This window comes from Anguilla anguilla, chromosome 13 (assembly GCF_013347855.1).
Source record: "Anguilla anguilla isolate fAngAng1 chromosome 13, fAngAng1.pri, whole genome shotgun sequence".
Taxonomy (NCBI): Eukaryota; Metazoa; Chordata; class Actinopteri; order Anguilliformes; family Anguillidae; genus Anguilla; species Anguilla anguilla.
Genome location: NC_049213.1, coordinates 3,188,875 through 3,206,918, shown reverse-complemented (window position 1 = coordinate 3,206,918; position 18,044 = coordinate 3,188,875). Strand labels below are relative to the sequence as shown.

Below are 18,044 nucleotides of genomic sequence, written 5' to 3'. Positions count from 1 at the left end.
GGTTGAATTGATTGATTGACTTGATAATGACTGATTAGTTGACTGGCTGTGTTGAATGATTGTTTGACAGGTTTAATGGCTGATTGATTGACTTGTTGGTTTACTGATTGGCTGGTTGGTGATTGACAGTACTGGCTAATTGAATGACTGGTTGGTTAATAGACTGATTGAGTAGGCGATTGGTTGGTTGCTGATTGTGAGATAGGCTGGTTGGTTGCTGATTGGCTGGTTGTGAGTAGGTGACTGGTTGGTTCTGATTGGCTGGTTGTGAGCAGGTGACTGGTTGGTTTGCTGATTGGCTGGTTGTGAGCAGGTGACTGGTTGGTTGCTGATTGGCTAGTGGTGAGTAGGTGAGTGGTTGTTTTGATGTTGGCTGGTTGAGTAGGTGACTGGTTGGTTGAATTGACTGGTTGAGCAGGTTGACTGGTTGGTTTGCTGATTGGCTGGTTGTGAGTAGGTGATGGTTGGTTTGCTGGTTGGCTGGTTGTGAGTAGGTGATGGTTGGTTGCTGATTGGCTGGTTGTGAGTAGGTGACTGGTTGGTTTGCTGATTGGCTGGTTGTGAGTAGGTGACTGGTTGGTTTGCTGGTTGGCTGGTTGTGAGTACGTGACTGGTTGGTTTGCTGATTGGCTGGTTGTGAGTATGACTGGTTGGTGTGCTGATTGGCTAGTTAGTTGATTGACAGTACTGGCATTGGGGTGGGGGTGTTGCGTGTCCCACCAGCGTAGCCCCTTGTGAGTCCTGCAGGTTGACGTCTCATTGTCCGGAGCAGGGCCTGTATATCTCCCAGCATCCTCCGCTCCACAGAGGCCCGCGTCTCGTTGATCATCTCCTGAGTGATACCTGTCAATCAAAGAGCATGACACCGTCAATCACCGGGAAGCAGTCCACTGAAGTTCCACATCTTCAAACCGTCAAGAGAGCCCTTTCCTAAAAACAGCCCGGGAGGGACCACCCCTGAGACTGATTACAGTGTCATGGTAACGCTCCTTTCTTTCACTGATGAGATGCTTCAGCTAATTAGCACGTTGAAGTGCTTTAAATCTTCATTCAGCAGACGTCCATGACAATTTTAAAAGAAACGACTGTTTTCACACAACATTCAGAACTTCTCTCGCGATTTTAAGTTTTGTTCGGTAGCATATCCAGTTTAAATTCTCCGGGTTTTGTACCAGCATCTGAGCAGCTGTAATTAAAAATGAATCAATGCCATAATTAACGGTGCAAGCGTTAAGCTTCGATGACCCTGAGCTCGAGCGAGAAGCCCCTTTTTTTTATAAACGAACAGCGGAATATCAGTCCAGCCGTGGAATGAGTCCACCGTGGTGTGCTGGGTAATTGGGGACCTTCCTGTGATGTCAGAGAGAGGGATTAGCATGGGGCTCCTCCCCCAGCGATCCCCCCGCGTGGCCTCGTTAACCCCCGGTAACACACAATGCACCCCTTACGTGTGCTGCACGGCCTGTCCCGGCCCCGCCCTAATCTCCGGGCCTCCGCTGATCCGCCAGTCGCACGCAGGGGGGAGGGGCCGCACTCGCACTGACCGGCCGGATCACCGGGGGACTTGCTCTGAGCGCGCTCAGTTCGCTCCCAGCAGCCCAGGGAGGTCTATACTATAACGCCCGCTGTTCACCGGTCGGACGGTGAAGGTACCCACAGGTACGGCGCTAGGGACATACGGACAGACATGAGCTGTGCTGGGCGCTCCACTTAGCTTGTCCGGTTTACCTTCTTAGCCTGTCCATACAGGGCCTCATTCACACCACTAAGCCCCTCCCCCCAGGCAGTGTGAGCCAATGGGAAAAGAGTGACAAGCGCACGTTATGACAACGCAACTGCAACCATTCCCCAGGCTCTCTGGGATGCAGCATGACTACACGCCTTAAAGTATAAAAACATGTGATAGGAACCTAACAGAGAGCAAGGAGGGCAGTAATGCACATATGTATGTTTGAAATATGTGTTTTTGCATGTATGTATTTCATATGTAGTACAGGTCGTGGTTTTAACCTCAGTGCCATCTGTAAAGCATGTTACACCAGGTGTAACACCTCCACCATTTTATTGTAGTTCAATTGTGCATATTTGTTTATGTAATTACGTAGTTTATGTTGGCTTGAAAGAGCCAACTTACTGTTACCTTCAGTATGGCCAGCAGCTTCAGCTAGTGTGGGACTGCACTGTTTCTGCTTTTTGTGTCAATAGCTCAATAATGTTTTAGATATTTAATTTCATATTTAAAAGTTCCCATTGATTAACACTGAAGGAATTAATCTCAGAATCTCAACGACGCGCTCGCAGATGACATCACGACCGGCTGCCGCAGCCGCCGCGGACCGCGGTCCTCCTGACCAGGTCCGGCCCCCCCGCCAGCTCACCGCGGTTAGCCATGGCCGTCTCTATGATGTCCAGCGTGGGGTCGTCTTCGCACAGGTCGTAGGCATGTTTCCGTCGGAATTAACCGCCAAGAGGTCAGCTCCCACTGCGGGGGGGGGGAGGGGAGGGGAGGGGAGGGGGAGGGAAGTGGTCATAAAGCAGGGCCCACAGAATCCTTTCACTTCCCCGATTGTCCACTCCATATTCTTAAGACTCACACTGAACATTAAGGATATGGAGGAAAAAAATGTATTGGAAAACATTCATTCTCTTTCAGTGAAAACATTTCAAAGACTAAAACCATTTTGCATTTAGTGTTCAGCGTACATTGAAAATGTTCAGTGTGCATTGATAGTGTTCAGTGTGCATTGATAGTGCTCAGTGTGCACTGAGTGTTCAGTGGGCATTGGCAGTGTTCAGTGTTAATTAACAGTGTTCAGTGTGCATTGAACGTGTTCAGGGTACACTGACAGTGTTCAGTGTTAATTAACAGTGTTCAGTGGGCTTTGACAGTGTTCAGTGTTAATTAACAGTGTTCAGTGGGCATTGACAGTGTTCAGTGTGGACTGAACCTGTTATACCCAGCAGACCCCCAGATTTGTGTGTTTAATCTCTCTCCCTACTGTGCAAATACAAATCTAATTTTATTCATACTGTGAATTTTCCAGCGTGACAGAGTGCTCTGTGTTCAGTAATGCAGGATCAGAGCAGCTCTTAACTGCCTGGATTCCCCCTGTCATTAAAAGGGCAGCTCGCCTTTTGCTGTTTCTGATATTATTTCTGTTATAGTGTGTGCTTTCCACAGCCCAGGCTTAAGCAAGATGCTTAACACGTTTCTGACGCCCCACAGGCTGTGTAATGGCTGTGTTGGAGCACTTGTGAGTTTTTGGTTTCCAGCATGAAAACACACTTCAAATAACACCAAAGCAGCTTGTGCAGTCACATCACGCCTCTAGTGGTGTATGTGTGTGTATTACCCGTTTCCTCTGGCACATGCAAACAGAAATCATTGTTCAGAGTACCAGTATAAACACATATTTATTTTCATAATTATGAGTAAAGAAGCAAAATGACGTAGATGATGATGTAGAAAGCGTAGAGAACAAAGGGGGGGTGGGGCAGGGTGGTGCCAAGCTCTGACTCTATGGAGCTCTGACTCTATGTAGCTGTGACTCTATGGAGCTCTGACTCTATGGAGCTCTGACTCTAAGGAGGTCTGAGTCTATGTAGCTGAAACTCTAAGGAGGTCTGAGTCTATGTAGCTGTGACTCTAAGGAGGTCTGAGTCTATGTAGCTGAAACTCTAAGGAGCTCTGAGTCTATGGAGCTGTGACTCTAAGGAGGTCTGAGTCTATGTAGCTGAAACTCTAAGGAGCTCTGAGTCTATGGAGCTGTGACTCTAAGGAGGTCTGAGTCTATGTAGCTGAAACTCTAAGGAGCTCTGAGTCTATGGAGCTGTGACTCTAAGGAGGTCTGAGTCTATGTAGCTGAAACTCTAAGGAGCTCTGAGTCTATGGAGCTGTGACTCTAAGGAGCTCTGAGTCTATGGAGCTGTGACTCTAAGGAGCTCTGAGTCTATGGAGCTGTGACTCTAAGGAGGTCTGAGTCTATGGAGCTGTGACTCTAAGGAGCTCTGAGTCTATGGAGCTGTGACTCTATGGAGCTCTGACTCTATGGAGCTGTGACTCTATGGAGCTGTGACTCTAAGGAGCTCTGAGTCTATGGAGCTGTGACTCTAAGGAGCTCTGAGTCTATGGAGCTGTGACTCTAAGGAGCTCTGAGTCTATGGAGCTGTGACTCTAAGGAGCTCTGAGTCTATGGAGCTGTGACTCTAAGGAGCTCTGAGTCTATGGAGCTGTGACTCTAAGGAGCTCTGAGTCTATGGAGCTGTGACTCTATGGAGCTGTGACTCTAAGGAGCTCTGAGTCTATGGAGCTGACTCACTGGAGCTCTGACTCTATGGAGCTCTGACTCTATGGAGCTCTGAGTCTATGGAGCTGTGACTCTAAGGAGCTCTGACTCTATGGAGCTCTGACTCTATGGAGCTGTGACTCTATGGAGCTGTGACTCTATGGAGCTGTGACTCTAAGGAGCTCTGAGTCTATGGAGCTGACTCACTGGAGCTCTGACTCTATGGAGCTCTGACTCTATGGAGCTCTGAGTCTATGGAGCTGTGACTCTATGGAGCTCTGACTCTATGGAGCTCTGAGTCTATGGAGCTGTGACTCTAAGGAGCTCTGACTCTATGGAGCTCTGACTCTATGGAGCTGTGACTCTTCGGCGCAGTGACTCACTGGCTGATGAGGATCTTGACCAGACCAGCGTGGCCGCAGGTGGCCGCAGCGTGCAGCGGCGTCCACAGCTCGTTGTCCTGAGCGTTCACGCTCGCCCCGCGGTTCAGAAGGATCTTCACCATGTCCTCATAGTTATCAATGCAGCACTGAGAGAGAGAGGGGGGGGGAAGAGAGAGAGAGAGAGAGAGAGGGGGGGAGTCAGAGAGAGAGAGAGAGAGAGGGGAGTCAGAGAGAGAGAGAGAGAGAGGGGAGTCAGAGAGAGAGAGAGAGAGAGGGGAGTCAGAGAGAGAGAGAGAGAGGAGGGAGAGTCAGAGAGAGAGAGAGAGAGAGAGAGGGGGGGGGAGTCAGAGAGGGAGAGAGAGGAGGGAGAGTCAGAGAGAGAGAGAGATGGGGTGGAGAGACAGAGAGAGGAGAGAGAGTCAGAGAGAGGGGGGGGAGGGGGAGCGAGAGAGAAGGGGGAAGAGAGAGTCAGAGAAAACATTGTTAAATGTTTGACAACATAATAAATATGATAATATCATAACCACTTTGTGTCATCAGATATTAAATGCTGTTTCTGTATTGTTACTATTCGTACTGCTGCAATACACTGTAATATGATACAATGTATTGTCATGCCAATAAAGAACATCAGAATCTGGGAGAGAGAGAGAAAGGGGAGAGAGGAGAAGGAGAGAGAGAGTGTGGAGAATGTAAAGCGTTTCATTTAGTCCTGAATGCTGGGTGTTTCCCTGAGATCTGGAACCAAGGCTTGATTACCCCTACATTTAAAAGTGGAGACAAATTTGTCCCAAGCAATTACTGGGACATCTCTGTGAGCAGTAATCTGGGGAAGGTTTTCCACAGGATAATTAACGCCTGGATAAAGCCTTCTTTACCGAGCACGATGCCCTGACCCCTGAGCAAAACTCTGTCAAATCATCGCACCTCTGATCGTTCGTACGCCCCAAGCACGTCACCAAAAAAAACAAAAAACCACCAAACAAGGAAACCAAATAAAGCACCTGATTCGAATCGGCGTGAAAGACTAGACGCTAAAACCCGAGAGGGTGGTTTTGAGAGGGGGGGGGTGGGGGGGGGGGCGATGTCTGGGAAGCTAAATCACACACACAGCCGCTGAGCGCGCCTGTAGCTGCAGGACCGAAGTCGGGGTGGGGGGCGGGGGGGGGGGGGGGGGAGACAGCGCTGCAGCCCAAGTTTACGAGTCTGAACCACAGGGCCCTCCATCACACGCCCAGAATAGAGCGCCAGATAAAACGCTTGCCGAAAGTTCACGCAAGTTCACGGCGCAAGTACCCCCCCCCCCCCCCACCCCCCGAGAGGGAGAAAAAGCGCTCAAACTCCGGGTCCGTCTGAAACAGGCCGGCCCACGCTGCCACCAGTAGGAGGCGCTGGAGAGCACCCAGCTCCACACAGGACAAGACACCCTGGAACAATTTGCCACAAAACATCAAAGTCTACAAAAACAATGACTTCAACAACTTTTTTATATTGACCCAATGAATGAGAATGTGTAGTTTGACCACTTTTTTGAGGAAACAACGGATTGTAAATTTACTGAGCTCCATATTGAGACTAACCCCCAGCAGAAAACCTTGGCAGATAAAATGCAGCACAACAGAAGGAAACTAGCAATCTAAACTCCAGCATGCCTTCGAAACAGGCGGCCACAAACGCACCTGGCAGTCCACAGAGAACAGGTGTGATGACTGAAACCAGGAAGAGGCAGAGACAGAGAGTCCCACTCTCTCCTCACCCGCCCCAATTATCTCTCCGGCACACATAAATACCTCCCCCGAATTCTCTGAAGAAATTAATCAGCTACGACAGCCAAACATAACAAAAATTCCTTTCGGGTGAAGATACCAAAATACGGTCTGTGGCAAACTATGTCCCCCTGCCATTATTTATTCTTTTTTTTATTTATTTTAGTAGAAGAGCACACTGCCTGCCCACCAGGTGCATTTCTGTTTAACTCAGACAGGAGGACGGAGGCTGGGGGCTCTAGTGTTCAGGCTGTTTAATTCAGACAGGAGGACGGAGGCTGGGGGCTCTAGTGTTCAGGCTGTTTAACTCAGAAAGGAGGACGGAGGCTGGGGGCTCTAGTGTTCAGGCTGTTTAACTCAGACAGGAGGACAAAGGATGGGGGCTCTAGTGTTCAGGCTGTTTAACTCAGACAGGAGGACGGAGGCTGGGGGCTCTAGTGTTCAGGCTGTTTAATTCAGACAGGAGGACGGAGGCTGGGGACTCTAGTGTTCAGGCTGTTTAACTCAGACAGGAGGACGGAGGCTGGGGGCTCTAGTGTTCAGGCTGTTTAACTCAGACAGGAGGACGGAGGCTGTGGGCTCTAGTGTTCAGGCTGTTTAGACAGGAGGACGGAGGCTGCGGGCTCTAGTGTTCAGGCTGTTTAACTCAGACAGGAGGACGGAGGCTGGGGGCTCTAGTGTTCAGGCTGTTTAATTCAGACAGGAGGACGGAGGCTGGGGGCTCTAGTGTTCAGGCTGTTAATTCAGACAGGAGGACGGAGGCTGGGGGCTCTAGTGTTCAGGCTGTTTAACTCAGACAGGAGGACGGAGGCTGGGGGCTCTAGTGTTCAGGCTGTTTAACTCAGACAGGAGGACGGAGGCTGGGGGCTCTAGTGTTCAGGCTGTTTAATTCAGACAGGAGGACGGAGGCTGGGGGCTCTAGTGTTCAGGCTGTTTAATTCAGACAGGAGGACGGAGGCTGGGGGCTCCAGTGTTCAGGCTGTTTAACTCAGACAGGAGGACGGAGGCTGGGGGCTCTAGTGTTCAGGCTGTTTAAACTCAGACAGGAGGACGGAGGCTGTGGGCTCTAGTGTTCAGGCTGTTTAACTCAGACAGGAGGACGGAGGCTGGGGGCTCTAGTGTTCAGGCTGTTTAACTCAGACAGGAGGACGGAGGCTGGGGGCTCTAGTGTTCAGGCTGTTTAACTCAGACAGGAGGACGGAGGCTGGGGGCTCTAGTGTTCAGGCTGTTTAATTCAGACAGGAGGATGGAGGCTGTGGGCTCTAGTGTTCAGGCTGTTTAATTCAGACAGGAGGACGGAGGCTGGGGGCTCTAGTGTTCAGGCTGCTTAACTCAGACAGGAGGACGGAGGCTGGGGGCTCTAGTGTTCAGGCTGTTTAACTCAGACAGGAGGACGGAGGCTGGGGGCTCCAGTGTTCAGGCTGTTTAACTCAGACAGGAGGACGGAGGCTGGGGGCTCTAGTGTTCAGGCTGTTTAACTCAGACAGGAGGACGGAGGCTGGGGGCTCTAGTGTTCAGGCTGTTTAATTCAGACAGGAGGACGGAGGCTGTGGGCTCTAGTGTTCAGGCTGTTTAACTCAGACAGGAGGACGGAGGCTGGGGGCTCTAGTGTTCAGGCTGTATAACTCAGACAGGAGGACGGAGGCTGGGGGCTCTAGTGTTCAGGCTGTTTAATTCAGACAGGAGGACGGAGGCTGGGGGCTCTAGTGTTCAGGCTGTTTAATTCAGACAGGAGGACGGAGGCTGTGGGCTCTAGTGTTCAGGCTGTTTAACTCAGACAGGAGGACGGAGGCTGGGGGCTCTAGTGTTCAGGCTGTTTAACTCAGACAGGAGGACGGAGGCTGGGGGCTCTAGTGTTCAGGCTGTTTAACTCAGACAGGAGGACGGAGGCTGGGGGCTCTAGTGTTCAGGTTGTTTAATTCAGACAGGAGGACGGAGGCTGTGGGCTCTAGTGTTCAGGCTGTTTAATTCAGACAGGAGGACGGAGGCTGGGGGCTCTAGTGTTCAGGCTGTTTAATTCAGACAGGAGGACGGAGGCTGGGGGCTCTAGTGTTCAGGCTGTTTAACTCAGACAGGAGGACGGAGCCTGGGGGCTCTAGTGTTCAGGCTGTTTAATTCAGACAGGAGGAAGGAGGCTGTGGGCTCCAGTGTTCAGGCTGTTTAATTCAGACAGGAGGACGGAGGCTGGGGGCTCTAGTGTTCAGGCTGTTTAACTCAGACAGGAGGACGGAGGCTGGGGGCTCTAGTGTTCAGGCTGTTTAACTCAGACAGGAGGACGGAGGCTGGGGGCTCTAGTGTTCAGGCTGTTTAGACAGGAGGACGGAGGCTGCGGGCTCTAGTGTTCAGGCTGTTTAACTCAGACAGGAGGACGGAGGCTGGGGGCTCTAGTGTTCAGGCTGTTTAACTCAGACAGGAGGACGGAGGCTGGGGGCTCTAGTGTTCAGGCTGTTTAATTCAGACAGGAGGACGGAGGCTGGGGACTCTAGTGTTCAGGCTGTTTAACTCAGACAGGAGGACGGAGGCTGGGGGCTCTAGTGTTCAGGCTGTTTAACTCAGACAGGAGGACGGAGGCTGTGGGCTCTAGTGTTCAGGCTGTTTAGACAGGAGGACGGAGGCTGCGGGCTCTAGTGTTCAGGCTGTTTAACTCAGACAGGAGGACGGAGGCTGGGGGCTCTAGTGTTCAGGCTGTTTAATTCAGACAGGAGGACGGAGGCTGGGGGCTCTAGTGTTCAGGCTGTTTAATTCAGACAGGAGGACGGAGGCTGGGGGCTCTAGTGTTCAGGCTGTTTAACTCAGACAGGAGGACGGAGGCTGGGGGCTCTAGTGTTCAGGCTGTTTAACTCAGACAGGAGGACGGAGGCTGGGGGCTCTAGTGTTCAGGCTGTTTAATTCAGACAGGAGGACAGAGGCTGGGGGCTCTAGTGTTCAGGCTGTTTAATTCAGACAGGAGGACGGAGGCTGGGGGCTCCAGTGTTCAGGCTGTTTAACTCAGACAGGAGGACGGAGGCTGGGGGCTCTAGTGTTCAGGCTGTTTAACTCAGACAGGAGGACGGAGGCTGTGGGCTCTAGTGTTCAGGCTGTTTAACTCAGACAGGAGGACGGAGGCTGGGGGCTCTAGTGTTCAGGCTGTTTAACTCAGACAGGAGGACGGAGGCTAGGGGCTCTAGTGTTCAGGCTGTTTAACTCAGACAGGAGGACGGAGGCTGGGGGCTCTAGTGTTCAGGCTGTTTAATTCAGACAGGAGGATGGAGGCTGTGGGCTCTAGTGTTCAGGCTGTTTAATTCAGACAGGAGGACGGAGGCTGGGGGCTCTAGTGTTCAGGCTGCTTAACTCAGACAGGAGGACGGAGGCTGGGGGCTCTAGTGTTCAGGCTGTTTAACTCAGACAGGAGGACGGAGGCTGGGGGCTCCAGTGTTCAGGCTGTTTAACTCAGACAGGAGGACGGAGGCTGGGGGCTCTAGTGTTCAGGCTGTTTAACTCAGACAGGAGGACGGAGGCTGGGAGCTCTAGTGTTCAGGCTGTTTAACTCAGACAGGAGGACGGAGGCTGGGGGCTCTAGTGTTCAGGCTGTTTAACTCAGACAGGAGGACGGAGGCTGGGGGCTCTAGTGTTCAGGCTGTTTAACTCAGACAGGAGGACGGAGGCTGGGGGCTCTAGTGTTCAGGCTGTTTAATTCAGACAGGAGGACGGAGGCTGTGGGCTCTAGTGTTCAGGCTGTTTAACTCAGACAGGAGGACGGAGGCTGGGGGCTCTAGTGTTCAGGCTGTTTAACTCAGACAGGAGGACGGAGGCTGGGGGCTCTAGTGTTCAGGCTGTTTTAATTCAGACAGGAGGACGGAGGCTGGGGCTCTAGTGTTCAGGCTGTTTAATTCAGACAGGAGGACGAAGGCTGGGGGCTCTAGTGTTCAGGCTGTTTAATTCAGACAGGAGGACGGAGGCTGGGGGCTCTAGTGTTCAGGCTGTTTAATTCAGACAGGAGGACGGAGGCTGGGGGCTCTAGTGTTCAGGCTGTTTAACTCAGACAGGAGGACGGAGGCTGGGGGCTCTAGTGTTCAGGCTGCTTAACTCAGACAGGAGGACGGAGGAGGAGGACGGAGGCTTTGTTCAGGCGGGGCCTTGGGGACAGGCACTTACGCAGAAGGGCTGGGCGTGACTGTTCCCCGTCCCAGAACGCCACTAGATTCCTCATTTGGGTCCCTCCCAATATAAAGAGTGTTTCTAATTTGGGCCCCGATATTAAAAAGAGTGGAATATGCTAACGTGGAATATGTAAACTGAACTGAACAGGAGGATAGAGTATCAGAGAGTGCAGTACATCACCCGTCTGTACACAGAGGCGTTAGCGGAGTGTTGACATGCTAACCACTCAGAGCCGCGCGTGCCATCTTCTGTGGGTAACAGGAGAAGGCCGAGTTTGCAGTCTCCACTGCTCACACCGCGTGTGCAGTCCGCAGTGGTGTTCGTCCCTGTGCAGCCGGTTCACATAAAAGTCTCCAGACAGAGAGGGATGTAACGAAGGAGCAACTTCTCTCATGAAGAATTCAAGATGTTTAAAAAAAAAAAAAATGTTTTTCTAATTCTCCACTTGATTGACGCTTACCGTCGGCAATCGTGTCAAATCAGAGGCGGACAGGAGAGCAGGGAGGAGAGAGAGGGAGGGGGAGGAGAGACGGAGAGAGGAGGATCGATTTAAGGATGTGGTGGGGGGGGGGGGGGGTATGCAAAGGCACAAGCCTCGGTTTTGTTTGAGTCAAAAAACGCTTTTCTATCAGAGGTGAAATTCAGCAAAATAAAGCCTCATCTTGAAAAGAGACAGGAAGTCTCGCATTAGCAAAGCGGGGCTCCCGCGTTTTATGGGACGTGTTCACTCACGGGACGTGTTTGGGGTGCGTCTGCACCCCTTCCCGGGAGCAGGAACGGGGGTAAAGAGGACGCAGCAGAGCACTTTGAGTCGTGCTCCACACCCATCTATGGCTGGCTTCATCTAATGTCCCGCGCCATCACAGCTAACATGTTTCTAACAAGTAGAAAAAATATTCTGGGAAAAGCAGAGCCAGCGTTCCCCGTATGCACATCTCTCAGATTTCCGGGATGCCACAATGTTCCCCAGAGCTCTTGAAAGGGTTAATATCACACTGCTCTCAGACGTTCTTTCAACCAGGGCTGCCCAACCTTGTTCCTGGAGATCTACCATCCTGCAGGATTTTACTCCAACCCTAACAAAGCACATCTCATTCAACAGCTAGAGCAGGGCTGCCCAACCCTGTTCCTGGAGATCTACCATCCTCTAGGTTTACACTCCAACCCTAACAAAGCACACCTCATTCAACAGCTAGAGATCTGATTGAGCTGCTATTTAGTAGTTAGGTGTGCAGTTTACAGTGCTGGCCTTCCTCTGGTGCTCAGGGTGATTACAGCCGTGTTTCAGAGTTATCAACCCCCCATACCGCCCCCCCCCCCTCCCCCACACCCCTGTGCACACACACCCCAGTACTGCAAACACAAGCCCTGGACAGCGAGAAAACGCACCGCGACAGATAAATCGATTCAGCAGAAGGGATGCGGAAGGATCAGGGCCCGTCTGCACACTTCTGCACACGTTCACTTAATTACTGTGTTATCTTTTAATTAACCTGACCGAAAGCACACAGACTAAGAGCTCCAGGCCACAACGCACTACAGAGTACGCACTGCGCAGAGCACTTCAGAGTACGCACTGCGCAGAGCACTTCAGAGTACGCACTGCGCAGCGCGAGGAGCTGGAGACCAGTGAGGGATGCACACTTCAGAGTATGCACTGCGCAGTGCGCTTCAGAGTACACACTGTGCAGAGCGAGGAGCTGGAGACCAGTGAGGGATGCGCACTTCAGAGTACGCACTGCGCAGCACACTTCAGAGTACGCACTGCACAGCACCCTTCAGAGTACAAACTGCGCAGTGTGAGGAACTGGAGACCAGTGAGGGATGGTGTTTCAAAGCGCTGGACCAAAATAACAATCGTGTCCCCTAACCTTTGCAGGAATGAGGAAGTTGAAAAGTCCAGCCTCATATCTCCGATCGTGCTGTGGAGGCCTGGCAGACTGCATTAACCCCTGATAACCCCACATTCCTGCCATTCACACATACCTCTCACATAAAAACAGACCCATCGGAAGACCCCTCTCCTCTCCTACCTCCCAGTGTGTGTGTGTGTGTGTGTGTGTGTGTGCATGTAGCGTGTGTGTCCCTGTGTGTCTGTCTGTGCGTGTATGTAGGTGTGAAGGATGTGTGTGCGTGTGTGTGTGGGTGAGCATGTGTGTGTGTCTGTCTGTGCGTGTAAGAAGGTGTGAGAGGATGTGTGTGTGCGTGCGTGTGCGTGTGTGTCCCTGTGTGTCTGTCTGTATGTGTGAAAGGATGTGTGTGTGTGTGTGTGTGTGTGGGTGAGCATGTGTGTATCTGTCTGTGTGTATGTAGGTATGAAGATGTGTGTGTGTGTGTGTGTGTGCGTGTGTGTGTGTGTGAGTTTGAGTGTGTGTGTGTGTGTGAGCATGTGTGTGTGTCTGTCTGTGCGTGTAAAAAGGTGTGAGAGGATGTGTATGTGCGTGCATGCGTGTGTGTCCCTGTGTGTCTGTCTGTATGTGTGAAAGGATGTGTGTGTGTGTGTATCTATCTGTGTGTATGTAGGTGTGAGGATGTGCGTCTGCGTGTGTGTACCTCATTAGAAACGTGCCTCGGAAAGTTATTTTAAATGAAGAAGGTCTACGTTCCTGCGCGCGAGGGAGATGATATTCTGCACGTAACTGGTGAGCAAGTTAATGTCGGCATGCAGAGGAATCACGCTACCCTTCCAACAACAGCTTCTCCCCACCAACCAAGCTTCTCCCCACCAACCAAGCTTCTCCCCACCAACCACGCATCTCCCCACCAACCACGCATCTCCCCACCAACCAAGCTTCTCCCCACCAACCAAGCATCTCCCCACCAACCAAGCATCTCCCCACCAACCAAGCTTCTCCCCACCAACCAAGCATCTCCCCACCAACCAAGCATCTCCCCACCAACCACGCATCTCCCCACCAACCAAGCTTCTCCCCACCAACCAAGCTTCTCCCCACCAACCAATCAGCGGCCAGCAGCTCGCCCCCCAATGTGAATTAACGCAGATCCACCTTGTTCACTGCACAGAAGAGAACTGCACCTTACGTCTGCCGACCACTTCCCACGGTCAGCAGCGTCATTAACCTCTCCCGTCTTTCATCACCAGCGCGGGGTTGGTTTCTTCATCAGCACGGAGATCACCGCGCTCTGCTCAGCATTCCCAAACCGCCGCCCGGGTCCACGCAAGGGGCGTGCCAAACAAGGGCATGGAGAATTAGGAGGAAGTCCGTGATGTATTACTGAGGAACAAGCAGCGCTAAGAGAGGAGAGTATTGTAGCGCGGTTCACGGAAGTGTGTTCCTTATCAGGCCCCCAGAAGACAACAGACTGTTTACTGTTTACTGTTTACTGTGCTGACAGGGAGTCAGCAGTGTGCGATAAAGAGACAGCGCTCAGTTACAAAACATCTGACTGGATCAGTACTATGTAAAACTTTGGTTCTGCATGAAACAGTGTAATCATGTTTTCTACTGTTGGAAAACTGATGTCGCGGGGAACACGTTGGTGTTTTTGGTGGCGGGGTGCTGGCTAAAGATCATGATACCTATGGGTCAGGGCCCAACCAGATACATATATAAGATTAACCCGGTGTGATAGGCTTACAAAGATAGAGTAAGCAGAATTATTAATGTACTGTTATGTTATGATTGTGACTTCATTTGACGACTTGGGGTTTTACATATCTTTGTGAATACATGTAAGGGGAAAAGTGCAATGGTTTGGGTAGACTCGTAAATATGACTTCCTACACGCCATTCGCGTATATCCATCTCACCACACACACTCTCTTGCATCGTTATATTATTACTTTTATATATTTACATATTATTATAATAACACCATTGCACATACTGTAAAATAAACCGCATTCACTTTAACCTGCCATTCCTTTTTGACTGTTACTGCTGCACACCTAGCAGTGTTAAGGTCCTAACATAAGCAGAGAACTCAGGATATCTGCACCCCGTAGTCACTCACCTAAACACTAGTGCCGTATTAAGATACTCAATTGTATTTACACAGGCTACACAAACCAGAGGCACGTCCGCATCTACCACGATAGATAGTGATCCGTATAGAGCCATACTACTGGCAGATCACCTGCAGTCTCCTTCTATGCATAACTGCACAGAGGAAAGGTTAAAATGCTATTTTGGAGTCAGATAATTGAGATAACATTAAATTAATCCCGTTCCAGCAGCAAAAAGTAAGACTACACGCGTTCCTTAATCACTCAGATACTTCCGCTGTTTGAAGGTTTCTTACAGTGTTTTTTTACAAAGCATTCCATCATTTTATTGTCATTTGTTCATGTTTTTTCCTCTCAATGACGTCTTGGCACAATTCATAAAAAAACAACTTTTTTGTCAACAGCTCAATAATCCACCAGTTTTTGAGATAAGAGGTAAACACCAAAAACGCAATCGGGTATTTCAGAATTTACGCCAAGTCTGTGGAAAACAGAGACCAACCCAAAACAACGAACATTCTAAAAGGAGCACGGATTGCCCGCATATTACCACTGTCATACAAAAGGTTAATCCCACGATTTGTTTTGTTTCATACCAGCTTTATTAGTTGCTGAGTTCTGAGACATTTATGGGCCCTTGCATGACACAGACAACATCACACTGCACATTTCAGCTCCACGGACCCAAGTCAAATTATTTTCCGAGTAAGAGGAAGATTTCACGGCGGCTGACAGATGTGGACAACCGCTCGCATCGCGTCAGAACGTATTCATCGCGGGCGAGATTACGACCCAGATCTACCGTGCCAGCCCTGAGACCAGAAATCCTTAAACCCGCACGTCGCTGTGCCCACAAACAGGTTATTAATCTGCTTGTTTATCTGTAATCCCGTCAACACCCACCCCCCCCCCCCCCCCCCCCCCACCCCTCCGTCCTTCCAGCACAAAGACAATGTGGCGCTGAGGAACATAACAAGTCTCTTTCATAACCCCTGATTAAGGCCAGCAGCAGCGTTCGTACGGGGGCAGCGAACGCCTCCGTACAGAGGGTAACAACACGGGCAGTGTTCCCGGCATCTTACTGAGGGCCAGGAGGCCTCTGGGAAAGAGAGAGGGAGAGGGGAAAAAGAGAGCGGGACAGGAAGAGGAGGAATTAATAACCTATCCCACAGGATAACACAATACAGGATCTTTTGTAGTTTGGGAAGAATAAACTTGAGTGTTGTCTATGTTGTACCAAAAAACACTGGCAAAACACTGGAATTCTCAGGAAAAGGTAAAAGATAGAAAAGTAGAAATGGGGGGGGGGGTGCAGGGGGGATGGGCACAAAACTGCGGTTTAGAGAGATTTTGCACCAGCTTTATTAGCTGCAGTGTTGCTGAGACATTTACAGGACATGGAGCGAGATAGAGAGAGGCTGAGCGAGTGTGTGTGTGTGTGCGTGTGTGTGTGCATGTATGGATGTGTGTATCTGCCTGTGTGTGTGTTTCTGTGTGTGTTTATGTGTGTGTGTATGTATGTGTGTGGGTGTATGTGTATGTGCCTGTGGGTGTGCGTTTCCGTGTGTGTTTGTGTGTGTGTGCGTGTGTGGGTGTGCGTTTCTGTGTGTGTGTGTGCGCAAGTGTGGATGTGTGTTGGATGTGTGTGTGTGTGGGTGTGTGTGTATGTGCCTGTGGGTGTGTGTTTCTGTGTGTGAGTGTGTGTGTTGTGTGTGCGTGGGTGGAAAAATAAAATGTAGCATGTTTTATCCATGATGCACATGCTGCGGTACATTCCAGTTTGCTCCTGGTTCCACAAGCAGTGCTTCCTTTTATGCAGAGATTAATGCATAAATGATAAATATATGAAACACGTTCTCTAAGGAGGACTGAGGCTGAGACACGCCTGTAATTCTCACTGCAGCGTGTGGAATTCAACATGTCAACATGACTGAACTACTCGCATTGTGAGGACCGCTTGAGACATACCCAGACCTCGGAATGCCTACACATGGTGTGTATGCGTGTACACACACACAAGCACGCACAAGCACACACAAGCACGCACAAGCACACACAAGCACGCACAAACACACACACACACACACACACATACACACACACATACAAAAATGAGCTCACGCACAGACACGTGCATGCATGCACACTCATGCACATGTGCACACACACATAAACACACACACACACACACCATGTGTTCCTGAGTAGGCTTAATTGTCACTGGAAGTGTCATGTGCTCCAATCCCAGGGGACAGAACGCCGCTTTGTCCTTGACCTGGATACGGAGCGGCGCGTATTCCCCCTGGACGACAGCGCTCTCCGCATTAATGAGTAATGACAGTTCGGCTAGCGCACGCGTCAGAGGCTAACCGCCTTCGCTCGAAGAAATGCCACATTAGCTTTTCAGTGTACGAGAACGGCGGGGAGAGATCGTAACGTGACTGAGCGAACGCAGGCCACCGCAGCGAATCACGCGCCTCGTGTGCATTTTCACACAGACAGGCCCGCCCGCCCAGCAGGCCTGGGAAAAACGCACAAGCACTCAAACATCTGCATCTGAAACCGCTGCACAAGCACTCAAACATCTGCATTTCAAACCGCTGCACAAGCACTCAAACATCTGCATTTGAAACGGCTGCACAAGCACTCAAACATCTGCATTTGAAACGGCTGCACAAGCACTCAAACATCTGCATTTCAAACCGCTGCACAAGCACTCAAACATCTGCATTTCAAACCGCTGCACAAGCACTCAAACATCTGCATTTCAAACGGCTGCACAAGCACTCAAAACATCTGCTTTTCAAACTGCTGCACAAGCACTCAAACATCTGCATTTCAAACTGCTGCACAAGCACTCAAACATCTGCATTTCAAACTGCAGCACAAGCACTCAAACATCTGCATTTCAAACTGCTGCACAAGCACTCAAAACATCTGCATTTCAAACTGCTGCACAAGCACTCAAACATCTGCATTTCAAACCGCTGCACAAGCACTCAAACATCTGCATTTTAAACTGCTGCACAAGCACTCAAACATCTGCATTTCAAACTGCTGCACAAGCACTCAAACATCTGCATTTCAAACTGCTGCACAAGCACTCAAACATCTGCATTTAAAACTGCAACTGGCAATACATTTTAAATACTCACAAATGCACTGGACCAAAGAAAGTCTTTGCATATATAATACATTCCTAAGAAACCAAATACACGTGTTTGAGTTTAGAGCTTTTCAAACACATCTTTAAAATGTGGCCGATATTTTGAAAATACTGTTCAAAACGCCATTTCCAACACTTTGATCAAAAACTATGCCGAAGAGTTCAGGCCTCTGATGGGAGGCTAATATAAAATTCTGCAAGTAAATGATGGAAAATAAAAAAGACTCGCGGAATATGACGTGACCTAGTTTGTTTTAAAAGATATACAAACGGGATTCGTCAACCTACCGAATATCTCTGTGAAACTGAGAAGCTTAAGTGCATCCGTGCCTCATT

At 50.2% G+C, this 18,044-nt stretch overlaps 1 protein-coding gene across 1 annotated transcript in view; it reads right to left on the bottom strand.

The window, feature by feature from the left end:
- The window catches only part of ppp1r16b (protein phosphatase 1, regulatory subunit 16B), a 104,952-nt gene that overhangs the window by 26,487 nt on the left and 60,421 nt on the right, over positions 1 to 18,044 (bottom strand). The window contains exon 4 of the mRNA XM_035388786.1: positions 4,670 to 4,815. Within this exon, the coding sequence (XP_035244677.1) occupies positions 4,670 to 4,815 (146 nt within the window). The remainder of the gene's footprint in view (positions 1 to 4,669; positions 4,816 to 18,044) is intronic.